A 19,524-nucleotide genomic window follows, 5' to 3' on the forward strand; every position below is an offset into this window, starting at 1 on the left:
TCATTTTGCTCTATGAATTACTTAACAATTAGTGATAAATTGGCAAATCGATACATGAATTATTGTAAATAACTTAATTGACATATAAATTATTTCTAAATGACAAATTGGTACATGATCAAGTTAAAAAGTCAAATTTACTTTTAACCTAAATTGTTTTAAGTCCAATTATCATTAATAAATTCAGTTTGGTACACATTTTTATTTTCAAGATTAAATAAGTTATTTTATTAATTAGTTTTTTAAAACAATTATATATATGTAAAAATTATATTACAATAAATAATAATCAACTCACATATAAAACTAATTTTATTTATCATATGGATAAAAATGTAATAAATAAACATTTATCACCATAGTCCAAAAGTATTATTTTAAATATATCTAATTGAATTTATTAATGGTAATTGGACTGCAATTTGATTCAAGATAAATCTTGTGTGCTATGTTCTGTTGCGACTGAATCTTGTGCTCATATTTATTTCAGGTGCAGCATGTCGAAAAGTATTTGGGATGGTGTCCGTGAATGGTTGGGCATGAAGAAGGGTATGAAATCGGCGAACACTGTACTAAAAGCCTTCCGAGGAGTCTACCACGGTAAATCAATGCTCAACAAGATGAGAGTTATAGTACTAACAAGTACGATCTATCATATTTCAAATGCAAGGAATAAGACAATATTCGATAGGGAAAACAATTTTAGTCTTTCGTTGTATTCCTAGTACGATTACTGTGGTAGATGATTATAGAACGTATTGACCAACTGTAAAATCTGTTTGTGTGAATCATCACGATGATGTCCAGTGTAATTGTACATGTCCTTCTTTTTACATTGTTAAAAAAAAGTTTGCATTCCTCTGACAACGATTTAAAGTAGCTTGTTGTTAGTGCTCGCCTGATGGGTTGAGAGTTCCTCTTTTGTAACAAATAAAAATGCAGTTTTTCATATTAAATTTTTTAAAAAATAGAAGACATTTCACCAAAAAAAAAAAAAAAAAACTTACTGGTAGAATTGTTGGGCCTATTGGGCTTATTTTGTTTCAATAACCCTTGATTTTTGCACGACAGAGACAAGTGTCGGCGGAACCGCGCATGAGAGTCACGTGTTTCCGACAGTCCTCTGCTTTTACCCTTCTCGCAAATCGAATCCTGAAACAGAAATCATTCAGAGAGAAGAATGGTGAGCCTTGCACCGTCGTTAAACTTGATGGCCACCCCCTTTGAAGCTGGTAGCAGCTCTTCCGCGGCCAACAAGGACCGGAGGATGCAATCGGCTGAACAGCTGGTTCTCGATCTTTGCAATCCCGATCTTCGGGAAAATGCACTCCATGAACTCTCCAAGGTTTATGTTTATCTGTACAATTTATTTATGTTCGCACGCAATTCGTTGAATGTTGAATTTGTGTTGTACGCTTTCTTATTCATCTTCACGTTTCGATAATTAAGTGGTTCTGTTTAATCTAGATGCATTGATTGAAAAATCGGCCCATTTGCAGATATTAGGAATTTTTCGGTTTTCGCTGGAATAGAAAACGACGAGAAAATTTCTTCTGCATTTGCATACAATCAGGCACTATTAGAGATATATATAGTTTAGTATCTCATTTTTGTTCCAGATGGGCATAATCTCCATCCGGACGCAGATTTTTTAGAGTCCTAACACGGAATTGTGGTCATCATGCCTGCTTTTATCTGCCCACTACTTTATGGATGCCTTATACACTTTTTATTATTTTTCCATTAGAAGAGGGAACTGTTCCAAGATTTGGCTCCATTGTTGTGGAATTCCTTCGGTACAGTTGCCGCTCTTTTGCAGGTTTGCAACCGTATGCCTTGTATTTGAGGATTCTGATGTTGCGTCTATGCTTAATTGATATGGATGCTGCTTTTGTTTGACGCGCAGGAGATAGTCTCCATTTATCCTGTTTTATCACCTCCAAATTTAACTCCGGCACAATCAAACAGAGTTTGCAATGCACTCGCTCTCCTTCAGGTCTAATAGTTTTTTGTTTTCAAAATTTCAGGAAATTTTCTTATATTCTCTTTTCAAGGGATGCTCATTTGATTTTATTTTGGGTACTGTTTTCTTATGGACTAGATGCAAGCTATGTTGTGCCAATGCAATTAGCTTTGATTTATGTATATGCTTTTATTCTGCTCCTGTTTCATGTTTAGGTCACTCAAGTTTTTGGTCACCGGCAAATGTATGGCTCCAAATAGGACTATTTTAGGGGTTAGAATGGTTAAGATCGTAATTCTCTTCACATGGCCGGAATGTGAACAGATGTTTGTCTAATTCTATAAACAAAAAAGTCCGTTGGTGGAGCATCATCCTAATCATTCTCTGTTCACTGTTCTGGCAGGAAGCTTGTATATCTTTCTAATTTTTGCATCTTTTAGTCTTATTTCTTCATTCTTTTTGGCTTTGGATTTTTCTCTCTTATGATGCAGTTTTTCACTTTTAACCACATTCCCATGCCGAGCTATTTTATATTTGCACGCCTTCAATGTCATTTGAATTACTTTTGTTACTTCTGCAGTAGATGCTGCAACTGTATTTAGGCTTTTAAGATTATTCTAAAATCTCTTACAACCCTGAAATAGTGGTATTGGTTTCATTTTTTTGTAGTGCGTGGCCTCGCATCCGGACACCAGAATGCTGTTCCTTAATGGTAAATTTTGTTGGTTGTATAAAAAAATTTATTTGTAACTGCAGAATCTTTCCATGGCAGGTTTCTTTCTTTTGTATATTGTCATGTTCTTTTTTACCTGTTAAATGGCATGGTTTTTGTTCTGTCATGACTGCTACTCAAACTGTGTATGGAATTGAGTTTATTCTATTTAAATTTTCTTTGGCGTTTGTTAGTCTCTTGAACAGTAACTTTTCCTTTATATTATAAAGGTGAACAAGGATGGAGCCACAGTTGTTGTCTGGCAACCTCAAAAATGTTGGTGATTGTTTATCATCTGATGTTTTAATGTTGCAGCTCATATTCCTCTTTACTTGTACCCTTTTCTCAACACAACCAGCAAATCAAGGCCCTTTGAGTACTTGAGGCTAACCAGTCTCGGCGTCATCGGTGCTTTGGTGAAGGTAGTTTTTAATTACATAGTTAATCTTCAAATTTCATGCTTAATAAAGAGAATCCCTCTTTTGCACCCATTCCCTGTGACCTGTTTGTGTGCATTCATTTCTGGTGTTAAACACAGTACATTTTGTACCCAGTTTTAGTTGCTGGTAGTTATTTTATTCCATTGCCAACTTATCTACCTTTTGGATATGTGAGAAGATAATTCAGTAACAAGTCAATGATAAGTTGCAAAAGCTGCCCACAGAGACTAACTTTTTTCTATATCTTTGGTTCTAACTTTTGATTTTTTATTTACGTGTTCATCATTCTTGGCCATCAATAACTCGTGATAATAATTGGATGCATTTGAGGATTTAGTTTCATGTTTCGTCATCTATAGGTCATACATGTGTGGTTTATTCACGAGCAAGTTTGTGACATTTGTTCCTGGTATATGAAATTTTTCCTTTTTCATTATTATTGCTTCTAACAATAAATTGTGGCTCGTGTTTTTCAAGGTTGATGACACTGAAGTTATCAGTTTCCTTCTCTCTACTGAGATCATTCCCCTATGCCTGCGCACAATGGAGATGGGGAGTGAATTGTCAAAAACAGTTGAGTTTCATCTATTCATTCTCTATGAAACTCTCCTTAATGCTATTATGCTTTATAAGTTTCATTAATATATTTTATCTGTTAGTTGGAAACTAGAAAATGATGACATGTGGGACCATCTTAAGAAGATGTTTCTTCAGGTTTGATACTGGTGGTGAAAAAATTTTCTTTTAAACTAACGTAAACGTTGCTTTTACACTGTACTCGAGACATTAAATGCTGATACGAAGTTAAATTCCTGACTTTGGAAAATATCGGTGTTCTAAATGGCGGTTGAGACGTCCTCCTAGACGGTAGGCAGCTCTCGACCGTCCGCCTTTGTCTAAGGCGGTCTCTATAGGTGGTCTGAGGCTATCTGACGGGTGAGCAGGCGGCCGAGGCGGTCACTGATCGCCCTACCACCACCTCCCGCCGTTGTATGAAAAATTTTATGATTATGTGCAAAGAATTGTTTGAGCCCTTCCAACACAGCGTTTTAGTTGTCTATTAATATTTTGTTGGAGCCTTGCGCCATGAATTATTGAAGAGATAATTTTTCCAAAAATGGTTCTATATGCATATTATTTTTGGATTTACGGTCATCCATTGCATATGGCAACTGATGCATTAGAAGTTGCGAACGGTATTTGCTTTGAATCTTTGATGTATGTTTTCCTCAATTCTACATCCCTTTTCATCAATAGGTGCTGGTAGCAATTGCTATTCAAGAGATATACCCGGCAGTAAATTGAAACCGGGATTTCTTTTATTTGCTTCCTACCTCTAAAACCAAATGATTATGATTCCCCATTTAGCAGTTACATTTTGCTTGTGGGTTTAAGCATCTTATTGATGGTCAGTTGAGTTTATCTGAGCATGGATTATCATTGGCAGGTAGCAACATTCATTGTGCAGAAGATTTTACTTGATGATATTGGCTTAGAGTACATATGCACTACAGCCGAGCGGTTTTATGCTGTAGGTAGAGTACTTGGAAACATGGTTACCGTGCAAGCTGAACAACCTTCTCCTCGGCTGTTGAAGCACATAATCAGATGCTATCTTCGGTTGTCGGAAAATCTGAGGTGGTCAACAAATCAGGAATATTTATTTGAGAATGTTCTCATCTTTCTCCATTCATATTTGTTTGCTTTGTTGGTGTAATCGATCACCTCGTTATATGTAGAGCTTGTGAAGCACTGCGAAGCTGCCTACCTGATCTGCTTAGAGACGCGACATTTAATAGCTGCCTTCGTGTAAGTAGCAACTTGAATCATTATAATGAATGAAATTCGTGGGCATTGTGAATTTTCTTAATGCTATGGTCTTCAGGAAGATCCAACTACCAGAAGGTGGTTACAACAGTTGATTTACAATGTTCAAGCTGCTCGGGCTCCAATGCAACCAGGAACTGGATTCGAGCATATGATGGTCAATTAAAATCGAAACCATATGCAGATCGTAGCCTTTATAGGGGTCCCTGTTTTCATTTTGAACGTGCAGAGTAACTTTAAAGTATATAAGTGGTTTTTGCAAAGAATAGGAACCTGAAAACTGGTACTTTTGAATTGGCAGAATACTGGAACCATGTAGGCATGTCTTTTTCTCCTACCGCATTTCTAGACAGTGGTTATCTTGTTTCTTTTCTCTTATTTTTTGTTCGGTGGGTGCGAGTTTCATAAATTTCTGAAGCATGTCCATCTCTTTTATATGAAAAAGTTTTGTATTATATTCTCAAAAAATAGATACAAACAGTCTCATTTTCAAATGTGTATTATTTTCCCCAAATTTTGTTTATGACAATCACGTAGTGTGGATAGGGAAACGTCACAAATTAAAAGTTTATGTTCTTGGCTAGGATATTTTGATTGATACTCTACTTATTATTTGCTTTCTTGGTTTTAAATTCAAAATAATGAGATCATATCATATGAAAAAAATTGAAATAATTATCATGCAAGTGTAGATTATGATAATTTTAATTTTTATTTGAAATAATTATCATGTGAGTATAGATAATGATAATTTTTATTATTATTTAGATTTGTCTCAAGTTATTACTTTTACGAGTAAATCGCCACAAACTTTATTTAATAATAATAATAGTTGCATCAGGAATCTTTTTTTTTTTTTTTTTATGTCAGGAAATTATATTTCCTGGAAAGAGAACTTTTTTGTGCCCCAATTGACACGCGAATCGTGACTTGGGGACACTTTATTATCGGGAATGCAGAAAAGCACATGGGGATGGGGCCCATCTGCTATGGACGTAGTTTTCCAATGAACTGAAAAAGACTAAAAAGCCCTCTATTTTTTGTTATTTTACTCTGTCTTCTGCCAAAGTTTCCCAACCAAAAAAGATTAGTCAAAGTTTCAAAAAAAAATAATAATAATGCAATCGCTGCCGGCCGGTTACTCTTTTAGCTGCTATTCGGCGGAGGAGTCTGAAGAAATACCTGACATAGCCACGTCGGTGAGGCTGGTGGAGAATCTTCTCAATTACAGTTTTACGAATAAGAAGCTACTTGAGGAAGCACTCACTCACTCCTCCTACACTGAATCCGCTTCCTACCAGCGCCTCGAGTTCCTAGGCGATTCCGTTCTTGGCTTAGCAATCAGTAGTTACCTTTACATCGCTTACCCAGACCTTGACCAAGGTAAACTCTCGCTCATACGATCCGCCAACGTTAGCACGGAGAAGCTCGCGCGCATCGCCGTCCGTCACCAGCTCTACAAATATGTCCGCCACAACGCCATCATCCTCGACGAGAGGGTATCTATCTGCTCTTTCTTCTATTATCTATCACCTTGCGTTGTACGGTTCAAAAAAATCGAAACTTTGGGCACACGTTTTTGCTTGTTTGATTAATCGCTCTTTTATAGCACTAAAAGCACTTGAATCGTTTGTTTAAAGATTGAGGCTGTTTTATCTTAACGGACTTGATGTTTAACTGTGGCGGCAGAGCTCTGCTATTTGATTGAAGAGATTTATATTAGCAACTAGCAAACTAGTACATGTGCCTGAGTCTGTTGATTGACACATATTTCGAATTTTGTGGCCCTTCCGGGGACATGGCTTTGGTCGAGTTGAATATCGTGAAGTTGGTTAAGTTGTCCAATAAGCACTTGAGGGGTTCCTTTGACCCAAGAATGGAATCAATTACCCAGTAAATATGCATACCAAGTGCTTGTTGGGAAGCTAGGCCAATTTTTCGATATTGGACTCTACCAAAATTGTGTCCCTTTGCATAACTGTATTTCAGGTAAGGGAATTCGTGATAGCGGTACGGCAAGAGGAAGGACCAGAAGTGTATGGAGGGCTGATTAAAGCCCCGAAAGTTCTTGCTGACATTGTAGAATCAGTGTCTGCTGCTGTGTATGTTGATTGTAACTTCAATTCAAATGCTATGTGGATGGTTAGTCTTGCTTTTCCGTTTTTTTCTGCCTTGCTTTTTTTATGCATCTTTTTTTTTTTTGCCTGTTGTATTGAATTACCAAACAGATAGTGTATTCCATGTGTTTAGAGCCAAAATTTTGTTACTTGTTATAGGCATAAGCATTTTTCACTTATGCTATGGTAGGGCTTTGGCAGCGAAGCCTGCTAGTTCAGTGAGTTAGGCACAAGAAAAGGAGTTCGGTGGAAAATTGATACTAATTGTTTTATATATTTGCTTTCTGGCTGCAAAAACATGCCATAAATATTGCACTAATCCTTTCTTATAATTTGATGTCCCGTTTAGCTGTTAAAGATTTTTTACTGGTTTCGATATATATGAATCAACACAAACATACCTCCAAAAGTCCCTTCTTAAGTTGCTTGTTTTTCTTTGGAATTCACACTTCAGATAATCAGAGACCTTCTAGAGCCTCTTGTCACGCTTGATGTGTTGAAACAACAACCACAACCAGTGACAACGCTCTTTGAACGTTGCCAAAAGGATGGCAAGCAAGTTGACATTAGGTATTGGAGAAATGGAGACAGAAATATTGCAAGTGTCTATGTTGACGGACACTTTGTGGCTTCAGCTTCTTCTGAGCAAAAAGAAAATGCAAAGCTACATGCTGCAAAATTCGCTCTTCAGAGGTTGTCTTATGAATCTAGTGGTATAAAGATGGTCGATACGTGCATTCAACTCAATGGGGATAATGAAATCGAAGGAGCAAAACATAAGCTGCATGAGATATGTGCCAAGAAGAAATGGCCCAAACCAAATTACAGGTAAGAATTTTCCTGCTGGAAGATAATTATGCGAAAATTTATTGCATTTGTAAAAAATGAAGTTGATCAAGACAGCGCCGGCCGACCGCACTAAAAAAGTGCTAGTCAGCCAGCTTAGGCAGCCGAAAATTACTTCTTCTTTTTTTTTTTTGGGAATTTTTTGAAAAGGCTTTTGATCTAAATTAAAAGCCCAACTAAAAATGAAATTAATTTTTTATGCCATAAACCAGTTGCTGGTCTGACACCCGATTAGCATCCATCTAATCTTATAACACTGCTTTATGATTGTGTTTGTGATCAATTCAGACCCTGCATTCCTTTGGAAATATTTTATTTCTTGGTCATATTACATTGCTGATTTCTTCTATGTGTAGAATTCAAGAGGAGGTTGGCCTGGCTCATAAGAAGAAGTATATTTGTTCTGTTGAAATTGAAATTACTAAAGGTGTACTCTTTGTGAAGGGGAATGAGAAGTCAAAAGTTAAAGAAGCTGAGAACTCCGCAGCTTCTGCGATGCTATTTGGTCTGCAAGAGTCTAAATATCTGTGAAGTTGTAAAAAACATTGCATTCTACTATTTAAACTACTGAAACAATTATGTGCCACCGGGGGAATGCTTTTATTGTGTGAAATCAGCAAATACTATTTATCTCGCAAAATCTAGCAATATAAATGTTTATATTGGTTTCTGGCTATTTTTTGGGTGAAATCAGCAAATACTATTTATCTCGCAAAATATGAGTTTCCAACCATTTGAAATACTTTCACTGTTGTCCTCCTAAACTCTACATTTTTTATTCTTATATTCTGCTGGTCTATGTACAAAGCTCTGGCTGCCCGATGTCCCTTTGCAATAGTGAGTCAGTTATGAGAGGGTGATTGCATCCATAAATTTGCACGCGTGAGCTTTACAATCAGCACAAATTGCCTACCACGAATTTATTTGATTTGTGAAATTCCCCATTAGGGCTAAACAAGCAGCCAGTCCGAAACAAAAGAAAAAATTAATTTAATCAAAATCTCGTATCCTACTCGTGTTTGATCACAAAACAGGATCTCAAAGAAGGCTCATTGCTTGAACCATTGTTTCCCTAAATCTTGCAATGTTAACTCTTACATTCTGTCCATTTAGATACACCTCCCTCCCCGCTTCCACACTGAGCCAATGGAAGTCTGTCAAAACCGTATGATTCGGGCTTCCGTAAACCTTCGAAATCGAGCTCTCCTCCGGTTCAATCTTATATCTCAAATAATGCACGTTCATTGCACGGGCAGGGTTCCCATAATAGGTAGCTGCAGCCCACGCAAGGCCGATCAAATCTATTTGTACCATTACAGCGCCATCAGGCAAGAAAAGCTCGTTCGTCAGACCCGCCCCATGAATTCCCACGAAAACGCTACATGAGTTTATGTAATTCGCAAACAGTCTCAAGTTCGAGATCGTTTTTGCTCTGGCAATGACAATGACTCGAAATCCTAGTTCCTCCATTGTGGAAACCATTTCTTCTTCGTTGAGGAATCGTCTCATTGTTCTCCTGGATAAGAGCATTACAGTAGGCCTTCTGATCTGGGAAACATGATCGAACTTTAGGCCAAAGGATTTTCTAAGAAACTGTCTGAATTCTTGCATGGAATGTCCTTTTGGGATGTCGCTGGAATTTAGAGACAGGTGTCCGTGAAATTTGAGCCCGATTACTCCCCCTGGAAAGCAGTGCACACTTTTGTTTATGGCGGGATTTATTATAGGATAATCCGATAACTTATCCAGGGCCTTCCCATATTTTCTCACAAATGAAGGATTGTAATCCAGCAGAATAAATTGGACTTGGGATTTGAACATTTTTGTGGTTATGTAAAGAGGGATTAGAATTTCGTTGATTTCATGGAAAATGTTCCCCACAAATCCGCTGGATGAGAAAATTATAGCAGGGATTTGATGATTGTACTGACAAACTGGTAAAGTAACATTTCCCTGCAATATCCTCACAGGGGTGACACTTCTGAGCAGAACTTCATCTTCTCGCCTAGCATATGGCCGAACCACGCTTTCTTGATCGGCAAGATTGGACGGGATACTAACTGTCATTGATCTGGTGTCGATCCCAACAGGTTTATTTGTAACGCAGTGTATGGAGTGAACTTCAGGATTACAGACAAATCCTGTCGTTTGAAGCTTTTCTTGATCTTCCCCTGTAAAAATTACACCAAAATCTTAATATCGAAGTACTAATCAGGAAAAGTATTTCATGTAGACGAATATTTCGGAACCTTTCACCAGTCTGGATAAAAGAAAATCAAGGGAATCCTGGTATTCTTTCACGGTTTCATTCACTCTAATCTTTAATCTGTCTATAGAAGTAGTTTTAGAAGTAGAGATGCATTGCGTCCCTGCCAATTCCATGTAAACTAAACAAACTTCAGATTCTATTATGAAAGAATTACAAGTACAAAAAAATTGATCAAAAACAAGAAATTCAGGTAAACTTACATTCATCAAATCGAATGAAACGAATCCACGAAAAGTCAACATACAGCAAAAGAATCACAAGCAAGAAAATCAATGGAGTTGTACGAGAAAACAGCTTCCTAGGATCTCTCTTCATTGCTGATTGCACAAAGAACTGTTAGAAACTGTGCTCCAGATGCAAGAAACGAATCTACACGCTGATGAGGCAAAAGCAATTAAAAAACAAAGAGAAAGAATAGAACAATTTCTTGTCCAAGAGACGCATACTTTTTGTTCTGATTTTTACTGTGTTTTTACAACTACACGTCGTTTGTTTAATCGAAGGAGACTTTTTTTATTTTTAAATTGCGTGGTTAAGTATCTCTTATCTTTAGTAATTATTACAGCTACCATCAGTCCAGGTTATATAATAAATTTAGTTTACGCTTGATTTATTAATTAACCTATAACAATTAATTGTTTGCTTGATGTATTAATTATTTTATCCTTTGCATAAAACTCTCTTTTTTTTTCATTACATGGGATCGCTGTTTTTTTTGCTATCAACTAGAATCCAACTTAAGCTTCTCTTCTATTGGGAAGAAGTTTATATCACTGTATCACAAGCGAACTTGCTCATAAAACTATATTTGTAAGTGACTGATATAATTCATAACTCTTAATTTTGTGCATATATAAAGGCTTTTAATTGAAACCAGATTAAATTTAATTTACATATAACCATGATTTTCATATGTATTATTTTATTAATGTTTATAATGTAGGTAAAAACTTGTGTGAGACAGTCTCACGAGTCGTATTTTGTGAGACATATCTCTTATTTGGGTCATCCATGAAAAAATATTACTTTTTATGCTAAGAGTATTGCTTTTTATTGAGAATATCGATAAGATTGATTCATCTCACAGATAAAGATCCGTGAACCTACTCTTATATGTATATGATAAAAAAAATTGTTGTTAGATCTAAATGATATGATGTTTGAACAATGGTACATATTTTTATATTGGTTTTCAAATGCACAGTACCAGAGTTTCTAAGAAAGTTCAACGATTAAGAATTATGCACGCACGTCTTGGCGACGTCTTCTTTGATTATTTGACTTTAGACAAAATTTATTGGTAGATAATTAGGTGACAAGAACCGATATTTTCGCATAATATAAGATTCGATTTCAATAATTATTCTGCTGAGGAATTCATTAGTTATAATTAATTATGAAATTTGCATTTTTTTTTTCAAAATACATATGAAATACTGAATATAAAATGCAATGAATAAATCGTGGCTTTAAACAGTATTTTGGCTGTCCGATCCAACGATTGAAATTTTCCGGTGATTTTGCTTTTTGGTCTTCCATTATCTAAAATTTCTAAAGCAAATTAAAGTTGCTGAAGCATTAAAAGGTTCATAATAATACAAAGGGGGTGGGGGGAATTCAAATTTGGACAAAATTAACATATATATTGAATTTTTTTTAAGTAAGTTTAACAATAAAAAAACTAGAGTATGTGTCTTGTGAGACAGTCTCACGAATCTTTATCTGTGAGACTGGTTAACCCTACTGATATTCACAATAAAAATTAATACTCTTAGCATAAAAAGTAATACTTTTTCATGGATGACCCAAATAAGAGATCCGTCTCACAAAATAAGACTCGTGAGACCGTCTCACATAAGTTTTTGCCAAAAAACTAAATGTGAATTGGCTAAAAAAAATTGGTGAGTTTTTGGTTTTAGTGCCGACTAACTATATTTTACATTAATTAAAATATGATCACTGAGCCATAATACAGTCCAAAATATCCAAATCACGTAATTATAATTAATTATAATAATCGGTAATAAATTCCAAATAAAGAAGGATTAACCTGACAACTCCAGTTGGAGCATGTGAATGAGCCAAATTATTTATTTTTCTAAGCTCCGAATTCCAACGCTAAAATGCTAGCCGCCCGGAGAGCTATTAAAATGGAATTAATTAAAAAAATAAACAACTTGTGTTTTGAATTGACCACCATTAGCAATCTGGTTCACATTCTTTTTACAGTTGTATTCATTAAAAATTGATGGCAACTTCTTTCTATCTTTTTCTGATAATTTCAAAATTTTCCGTATACGAACAACTGAACGTCGTGTGAAGACAGACAAGTTTTTGTTTCATTTGTCTACAAATGAATAATATTTAGGATACTTCCCATGTTCTTATAGTTCTTGGTTATAGTAATCCTCCTTGAGTCTTGAAAAATACTACATATCTTCTTATTTTGTTCAAGAAAAGTTTCTTGATTTGAACATTTTCATATGGTTAATTATTTTCACTAAATCATATCAATAAATACTTTCACGGGACTTTCAGGGTGTTCGAGTAGGTTCAGGGTGTCCGAATTGGTGGAACATGTGAATGTGTTTAGACGATAATCATGGTTTACCTACACTTTTTCGGACGAGTCTGTCACACATGATTTGTTTAATACAATATTTTTAACTAACGTGGTCAATAGGTTATTACATTAGTTCAAAATTTTACTTAATATGCACTCACTGTCGTACAAATAAATAATAAATGCTGACATAATACCTGATGATCTTACAAAATAGTTCATTAAACAAATCCCAAGTCAGCATAAACAAAAAGAATGTAAACATGCATTTATACACCAGATCGTAGACTCAAATATATAAAACTGAACAGGCTATGGATTTTCCAGGCCCGATACTTTATCATCCCCGTATCTACAAACAGCGGATGTATCTATAACTATATCACCAAACACAAAACTTTATATATCTACTTCTCTAAATCAGTAACTATGCTTAGTGCTTCAACAAGTGTTTCTCTAAGCCTCACAAGATTGATCCTTACATTCTGAAGATCAAGATACACAGTCCGGGCTGCCCGGTATCCTCCTTTGTTATACATGTATCCAGGATCAGTGATTACGGGATGATTCCTTCCGTATAACTTCACTAAGGAACTCTCTTCTGGTTCGATTTTGTAGCGCAAATAGTGCACCCCCATTGCACGTGCCGTGTCGCCATAGTACATGTTCGATGCCCATTCGGTGCCGAGTAGTTCTACTTGCACCATCACAGCACCAGAAGGCAAGAACAACTCATTTGTGAGTCCGGCCCCGTGAGCTCCAACCAAAACACTGCAAGAATTGATCATTTTTGTGAATTTGTTCAGATTCGACGCTAGCGATGATCTTTTAACAACGATTGTTTCGAAGCCCAACTCTTTCATCATCAAAATCATTTCATCTTCGTTCAAGAATCGCCTAGTATTGGTACGAGATAACAGCAGTAGCCTCGGTTTACTGATCTGTGAAGCGTGTGTGAATCTCAGACCGTATGATTGCCTAAGAAGATGTCTGAAATCTAACATCGAATATCCCCCCGGGATTTCACTTGAATTTAAGGCCAGATTGTCGTTATACTTAACACCAATAACTGAACCTGGAAAACAGTGGACACTTCCGTTCGAAGCTGGATTCATGACCTCAAAAGCGGATAAATGTGACAAAATCTTGCCGTATTTGGCCATGAACGATGGCTTGTAATCCTCGAGGATGAAAAACACCCGAGACTCGAACTGTTTCGTCGTGATGAATAAAGGAATTATTATTTCACTAATTTCATGGAAAACATTGCCTGTGCTGCCTGTCGAGAAAACTACAGCAGGGATTTCGTGCCTGTATTCACAAAACGGCGGACTTTTCATTAAGTTTCCATGTCGAAAAATACGAACAGGTGTGATGGATTTAAGGACTTCATCTTCTTGTTTCGCGTAAGGCCGTATAATGGTTTCTTGCTCGGTTGTCTGGTTTGATGAAACGTATACTGTCATGTTCCTGGTGTCGATTTTTACAGGCTGATCCGCTACACAGACCACAGAGCGAACTGATTTGTCACATGCGAAGCCAGTGAATTCAAGATTTCTTCCATCTTCTCCTCCTGTAAATCATAATTTATTTCAAAAAAATTTCTCCTAAGTAGAAAATTTAGAGAAGAAATTAAAGAAAATATATAGACCTGATTTTACGAGTCTTGATAACTGAAACTTCATCAATCCCAGTTGATCTCCAGGTGCTTTATTGACGACCTTTCCAGTGCTGAAGCTGGTTTCTGAGCTTGCAGGAATAGAAGGGAAAAAAAATTTACATCCATGAAAAGAAAGAGCTGTGTTCTCCCAGAAGAAATCAACACCAATAAAAAGCAAAGGAAAGATTATCAAGAAAATCAACGGAGTGGCACGAAAACATGGCATTTTGAGTTTCTCCATTTTTGGCTACTTTCAGAAATTTCTTCGGTATCTTTTACATGTAACGGAAGAGACCATCGCCCGCAGTTTCTTCGATACCAAAAATGTCAACGTCAATCTTGCATTTTTTTGACATTCTTTTCATATTGTATTATTCATTAATAATAATATTTAACTATATAATATGATTCGTGGGTAACGAATAGTATTGTGGGAGAAGGTGCCAATTTGTCCTTCCGAAAAGAGCCCAATATAATTAAATTTGATTATATAAAATATTTTAAAATTCATAGATAAATTCTAATAAAATATTCACAGCTCGTTTAAATAAATAATTATGAAACCATGCGCTTATTAAAAAAAAAAAGAATAAAATCAAGACAGGCAAAGATTTGGGAAAATGGGAATGGTGTGTAACACGGCTTTATTTTTTAAATTTGTAGATTTGACTTGACTCGACTCGACTAGACAGCCAAGATTCGTATTAATTCATGAAATAAAATTATTAACTAAGTCGTTTTGAAATTGTCTTCATTTTTCCATTATTTTTTTAATGGCAGTAAATTTTACACCAATATTTTGTCTTCATTTTTCCATAAGAAAAATTGTCTTCGTTTTAATAACAGTCAATTTTACACCAAATTTTTTTTTTTTTGGCCAATTGTACTATTATTCAGTTATGTGCATTTCATATTACGCGACATATGTCACAGGTTTTAAGGAAACCGCAAGTTCGACACTTGATTTATATCAAACGTTCGATCAAAATTATTTTAAACAAATTATTATATAGTATTATTTATAGCAAGTATAACAAACAATGACTTGGACAAAAAAGTACGTGTTATATCTGGATAGATATACTGTAACGTACTACACTGTATTATATCAAAAATTATACATTGTATATTGTATCACAACGTATAAGACAATATATGTTGATATTATATTTAAATTTTCGGTATATCGAGTCTCGGTATATCATTTTTGTTACGATATTGATATATATCGTTTTATATTGATTTTTTTATATTTTTTAAATTTATTGTTTTATTATTTAAAACTATTATAAATTTTAAATTTTTATGTATTGTTTCGATATTTCAGTATATATCAAAATTTTTAAATTTCATATTGTTATCGTATCGAAAATTTCGATATCACTGCCATACCTACTGAAATCATTGGTATACCGAAAATTTCGATGAAATCGGTATTTTCGATACGATAACATCGCTATATCGAAATTTCAGTATTTTTTCTCACGCTTAATGGATTATCCTCATTCCTGAAAAATTGGTTCTTTTCGCCTCCACTGGCACTCGAATTTAAGACCTACAGTATAAGTATTTAAGTTCATGAGAGTCGGTACAATTGAGCAAAATTTTTTTCTATTTTTTTTTTTACTTTGGGAACTCGCATGCGCTAATTGAGCAAATTTGTATTGATATAAGGACTGTTTTTTGGACTTCTACAAAAATGAGAGTTTATGTCAGATGGAACACTGAATTATTATAAAAGTTTCAACTTGATACTTTATTTTTAAAATGAAATTCCTTCAATCCATGGGCCGTTCATTATGTACAATCATATATCCAAACGAAAGATATATATAGTTTGTAGATTCCCACATGCTACTATTTTGATGTGTACTTAATAAATTATCATATTAGCACAATAACTTGCAAATCACGTTAATCAGATAAAACTAAATTGTGTGTGACAAACTATCTCGGTAAATTTCGGTAGAAAAAATTAAATTATTGATCATTAGTCAACACTCACATATTCCATTAACTCAAACATTCCGTTGGAAGTTCACAGTTATAAATCATTATAAATCAAAAACTTGTGTAAGACGGTCTCACATGTCGTATTTTGTGAGACGGATCTTTTATTTGGACATCCATGAAAAAATATTATTTTTTATGCTAAGAGTATTAATTTTTATTGTGAATATTGGTAGAGTTGACTCGTCTCATAGATAAATATTCGTGAGACCGTCTCACAAGAAACCTACTCTAAAAATATATCATACATAAAAAACAAATAATATTAATAAATATTTACATTTATATACATGTAACAAGTGGGTTACGTCGTGGCTAGTGTATATAAACAAGGATAGTGATTAATGGTTGGACAACCCAACCAACACGAGAAAAGATGACCAGAAATCCGAAAGAATGTATCGAAGACCAGAAGAGTTTGCTTTATCGATTATTCGAAATATTTTAACTTCACCTTTTTCTTAGTGTGTGATTTTTTTTCTTGATAGTGGGCAAAGTTTGGATGTGATTGAGGCAAATCAAGACCAATTAATACTAGTCTAATGAAAAATCCAAAGTAAAAAATTAAGCATACCACTTTCTAGATCGTCTGCAGTCACATTCAAATTATAATTTTTTTTTTTTTTTTGATATTTTATACGAAAATTGTATTTATGAAAAATTTTCATGAATATAAAAAAAATATTAGGAAAATATTAAAAATGATAATGGTCAAGTTATTGGATGCATTTTAATTAAAGTTAAATAATAAATAATGAAATGGACGGACGGATTACAACTGGATCATAAAGTAGCCCAAATCCATTCCGAGAATTTGGGCTTAAAACTAGGCCCCAAACATTATGTAGCCCATCAGTAACCCAGTTCAATCAAAAAGAGAGAGAGAGAGAGAAAATCAGTACAGCCAGAATCTTGTTTTTTCAGTTACAATGAACTCTGAGTAAAATCATGGAGTTTCTTCCATGATTCCTCTCTTTGAATGTTCAATTGCTGATAGAAATTCCCAATAAAAATCTCAGATTTTTGAAACAATTCCTGCCCGCTGATCACCTCCCCAGTTTCTTCTCCTCTATCATCTGCAACATATTTTGCTTCAGTTTCGGTACTTTCGCCACCTCCAATGAAGAAGATGCTCGGATCCTTGTGAAACTCGTGAAATGCTCCGAAAACCTTGTCCGGGGAACGATTTCCGACAACTTGGGTAGCCATGGCAGATGGACGGGGCCTATCAGTCCCATCCATTTTCCCTTTTCGATAAGGAAAAACCCCAGAAATATTCACGGGCTTCTGCGATACAACAGAAGCAGCAGCAGGTTTCTTGTTTTCTTCAGTTACGAGGAAAAAGGAGAAGAGCCCAGCTTCTGCTGCAACTGCAATGATGATAATATTAACGACGAGGTAGAGGTTTGCGGACCTCAAAGATGCAGTGGATAAAAGGGGTGTGATAATTACGAGGAGAGCGGCTGCCACTAGAAGAAGCTCTGTGATCTGGGTTTTCTTGAATATTTCCATGTGTTTGAACTTTGAATGAGTGCTGAATTGTGGTGAGTGATCTGTATTCGAAATTTGAATGGGTGTACTATACTCAGCCAGTGGTGAGCAGTGGAAGTGGCGCGCGCGCGCACACATATATATTCAATTGGTGTACGTCACTTTAATCGATGTCACTAGCTACCTGCCACATAGAATATATACTAACTACGCTGCGCCGTATTTTTTTTTTAATTATCTACGAAATAAAATGAAATTTGATAAATTATCGAAGCACTAAAGTGCTATTTGAATCGTTGTAATTTAAAAAAAAAACAAAAAAGTTTTTTGAAATTAAAAAAAATAAAAACAATAATGTAATTTTGATATCAAATGAGGACAAAATTGGGAAAACAAAAAACAGACCAATTTTTTGTCTCTGTTAAGTAAATTATTAATAATAATAATAGAATAGATATATGTGTGAGCGGGACATCCCCTCGACCGATACACACTCCGGGCCCACTTTCATGTAAAAAAAAATTTTTGACTCGGAAAAATCCGAGCCGTTGGATCGATCTTTGCGGACACTGCCAGAAGGGTAAGGTCGAGTAAACCACATGCGAGGATGTTTTGTCATACCTTATTTGGTTGTTTTTTTATTTTTTTTGTTCCAAGATCAAAATAAAAACATCCCATCGTAAAAAGTACATTAAACAAACTTCTTGAATTTCACGAGCAATTGTGAATTTTTAATTTCAACCACAAAATTATTATTCTTAATTTTGAAAAAAAAAATCACAAAATGAATGATATTATATTATTATTGATATGTGCTATACAGCGCTCAAGATGTAACACAGATATTTTTTTAGATGAAGCACAAATTGAGTAAGCTGTAGGGCACTATATTACTTAGATAATGTGGTCAAAAAATATCTGTCGGGATTGAGTTGCTCCATTGGGGATAAGGTCGGGGGCAAGTAGACAAGTGGTACCCTACCATGGGCAAAAAATGAAGATCCACTGGTCCACAGATATGAAAGTTGATCTTTGAACTAAGATCACTGTGACTATACCTCATCTGCTTCTGTAAAGTTTGGGACTTTTAAAAAATTAAACATATGATAAATACATATGGTTTTAGTAATGTAAACAGTTTAATATATTAATGGAGCTATTTTAAAAAGAAATTATCCAGCTAATAATAAATGTAGCAGTGTTGTCACTTATCATAGTAAAATGTTACAGAAATAAGATGTGATGCTTATCCTAGTTGTGCAGCATCTATTCTGAATCCTTTGACAAGGAAATAAGTTGATAAAAGTACCTCAAATTGACATACAATGTGTAGTTTTTGAAGCTCCCACTTATTTAAAAGACACCACTCGATGAGCCATGGCAAAATGATAGATGTTAACAAGATTATCTATAATGTTTGTTAAAATCATTTGACTGGTCTAAAGCATCCAGTCTAACAAGATGAACAATTCCAGTCAACTTGATAGCGATAATTTGACAAATATGATTCGCTAGTACAAAGTGCCAGCTCTTATTAAAAAATAAACTTGAGTAAACAAAGAGCTTAGAAATGATAAGAGTTCATATGGTTTCAGGAGTCGACGAAATAGAAACGCTTTTTTTTAA

At 35.0% G+C, this 19,524-nt stretch overlaps 4 protein-coding genes across 7 annotated transcripts; 2 read left to right on the forward strand and 2 right to left on the reverse strand.

Annotated features, from left to right (window-relative positions):
• Positions 1 to 1,064: 1,064 nt before the first annotated feature.
• On the forward strand, positions 1,065 to 5,310 carry LOC142526914 (uncharacterized). Of its 2 annotated transcripts, none has more exons than XM_075631578.1 (9): positions 1,065 to 1,345; positions 1,751 to 1,819; positions 1,907 to 1,996; positions 2,633 to 2,675; positions 2,991 to 3,097; positions 3,593 to 3,688; positions 4,563 to 4,753; positions 4,855 to 4,924; positions 5,001 to 5,310. In XM_075631578.1, exons 1-9 carry the CDS (start codon positions 1,181 to 1,183, stop codon positions 5,106 to 5,108), a joined length of 939 nt encoding a protein of 312 aa, XP_075487693.1. In that variant the 5' UTR covers positions 1,065 to 1,180; the 3' UTR covers positions 5,109 to 5,310. The 2 variants fall into 2 exon arrangements, with proteins under 2 accessions (XP_075487693.1, XP_075487692.1); XM_075631577.1 differs by having other exon boundaries at positions 1,067 to 1,345; positions 1,748 to 1,819.
• Positions 5,311 to 5,990: 680 nt separating this feature from the next.
• Positions 5,991 to 8,653, forward strand: LOC142526511 (ribonuclease 3-like protein 2). Its single transcript, XM_075630964.1, has 5 exons — positions 5,991 to 6,441; positions 6,932 to 7,084; positions 7,514 to 7,887; positions 8,262 to 8,510; positions 8,551 to 8,653. Exons 1-4 carry the CDS (start codon positions 6,061 to 6,063, stop codon positions 8,434 to 8,436), a joined length of 1,083 nt encoding a protein of 360 aa, XP_075487079.1. The 5' UTR covers positions 5,991 to 6,060; the 3' UTR covers positions 8,437 to 8,510; positions 8,551 to 8,653.
• A 76-nt stretch (positions 8,654 to 8,729) lies between these two features.
• Positions 8,730 to 10,708, reverse strand: LOC142526509 (alpha-1,3-arabinosyltransferase XAT3-like). Of its 2 annotated transcripts, none has more exons than XM_075630962.1 (3): positions 10,375 to 10,708; positions 10,155 to 10,292; positions 8,730 to 10,076 (listed from the first exon to the last, which is right to left on the reverse strand). In XM_075630962.1, the coding sequence occupies exons 1-3, from the start codon at positions 10,487 to 10,489 to the stop codon at positions 8,944 to 8,946; spliced, it is 1,386 nt and encodes a 461-aa protein (XP_075487077.1). In that variant the 5' UTR covers positions 10,490 to 10,708; the 3' UTR covers positions 8,730 to 8,943. The 2 variants fall into 2 exon arrangements, with proteins under 2 accessions (XP_075487077.1, XP_075487078.1); XM_075630963.1 differs by having other exon boundaries at positions 10,155 to 10,274; positions 10,375 to 10,706.
• Positions 10,709 to 12,980: 2,272 nt separating this feature from the next.
• LOC142527896 (alpha-1,3-arabinosyltransferase XAT3-like) lies at positions 12,981 to 14,744 on the reverse strand. 2 transcript variants are annotated; one of them, XM_075632891.1, is made up of 2 exons: positions 14,389 to 14,744; positions 12,981 to 14,307 (listed from the first exon to the last, which is right to left on the reverse strand). In XM_075632891.1, exons 1-2 carry the CDS (start codon positions 14,636 to 14,638, stop codon positions 13,145 to 13,147), a joined length of 1,413 nt encoding a protein of 470 aa, XP_075489006.1. In that variant the 5' UTR covers positions 14,639 to 14,744; the 3' UTR covers positions 12,981 to 13,144. The 2 variants fall into 2 exon arrangements, with proteins under 2 accessions (XP_075489006.1, XP_075489005.1); XM_075632890.1 differs by having other exon boundaries at positions 12,981 to 14,310; positions 14,389 to 14,743.
• Between the last annotated feature and the right edge of the window lie 4,780 nt (positions 14,745 to 19,524).

Source organism: Primulina tabacum, chromosome 15, assembly GCF_025594145.1.
Source record: "Primulina tabacum isolate GXHZ01 chromosome 15, ASM2559414v2, whole genome shotgun sequence".
In the NCBI taxonomy this organism is placed as follows: domain Eukaryota; kingdom Viridiplantae; phylum Streptophyta; class Magnoliopsida; order Lamiales; family Gesneriaceae; genus Primulina; species Primulina tabacum.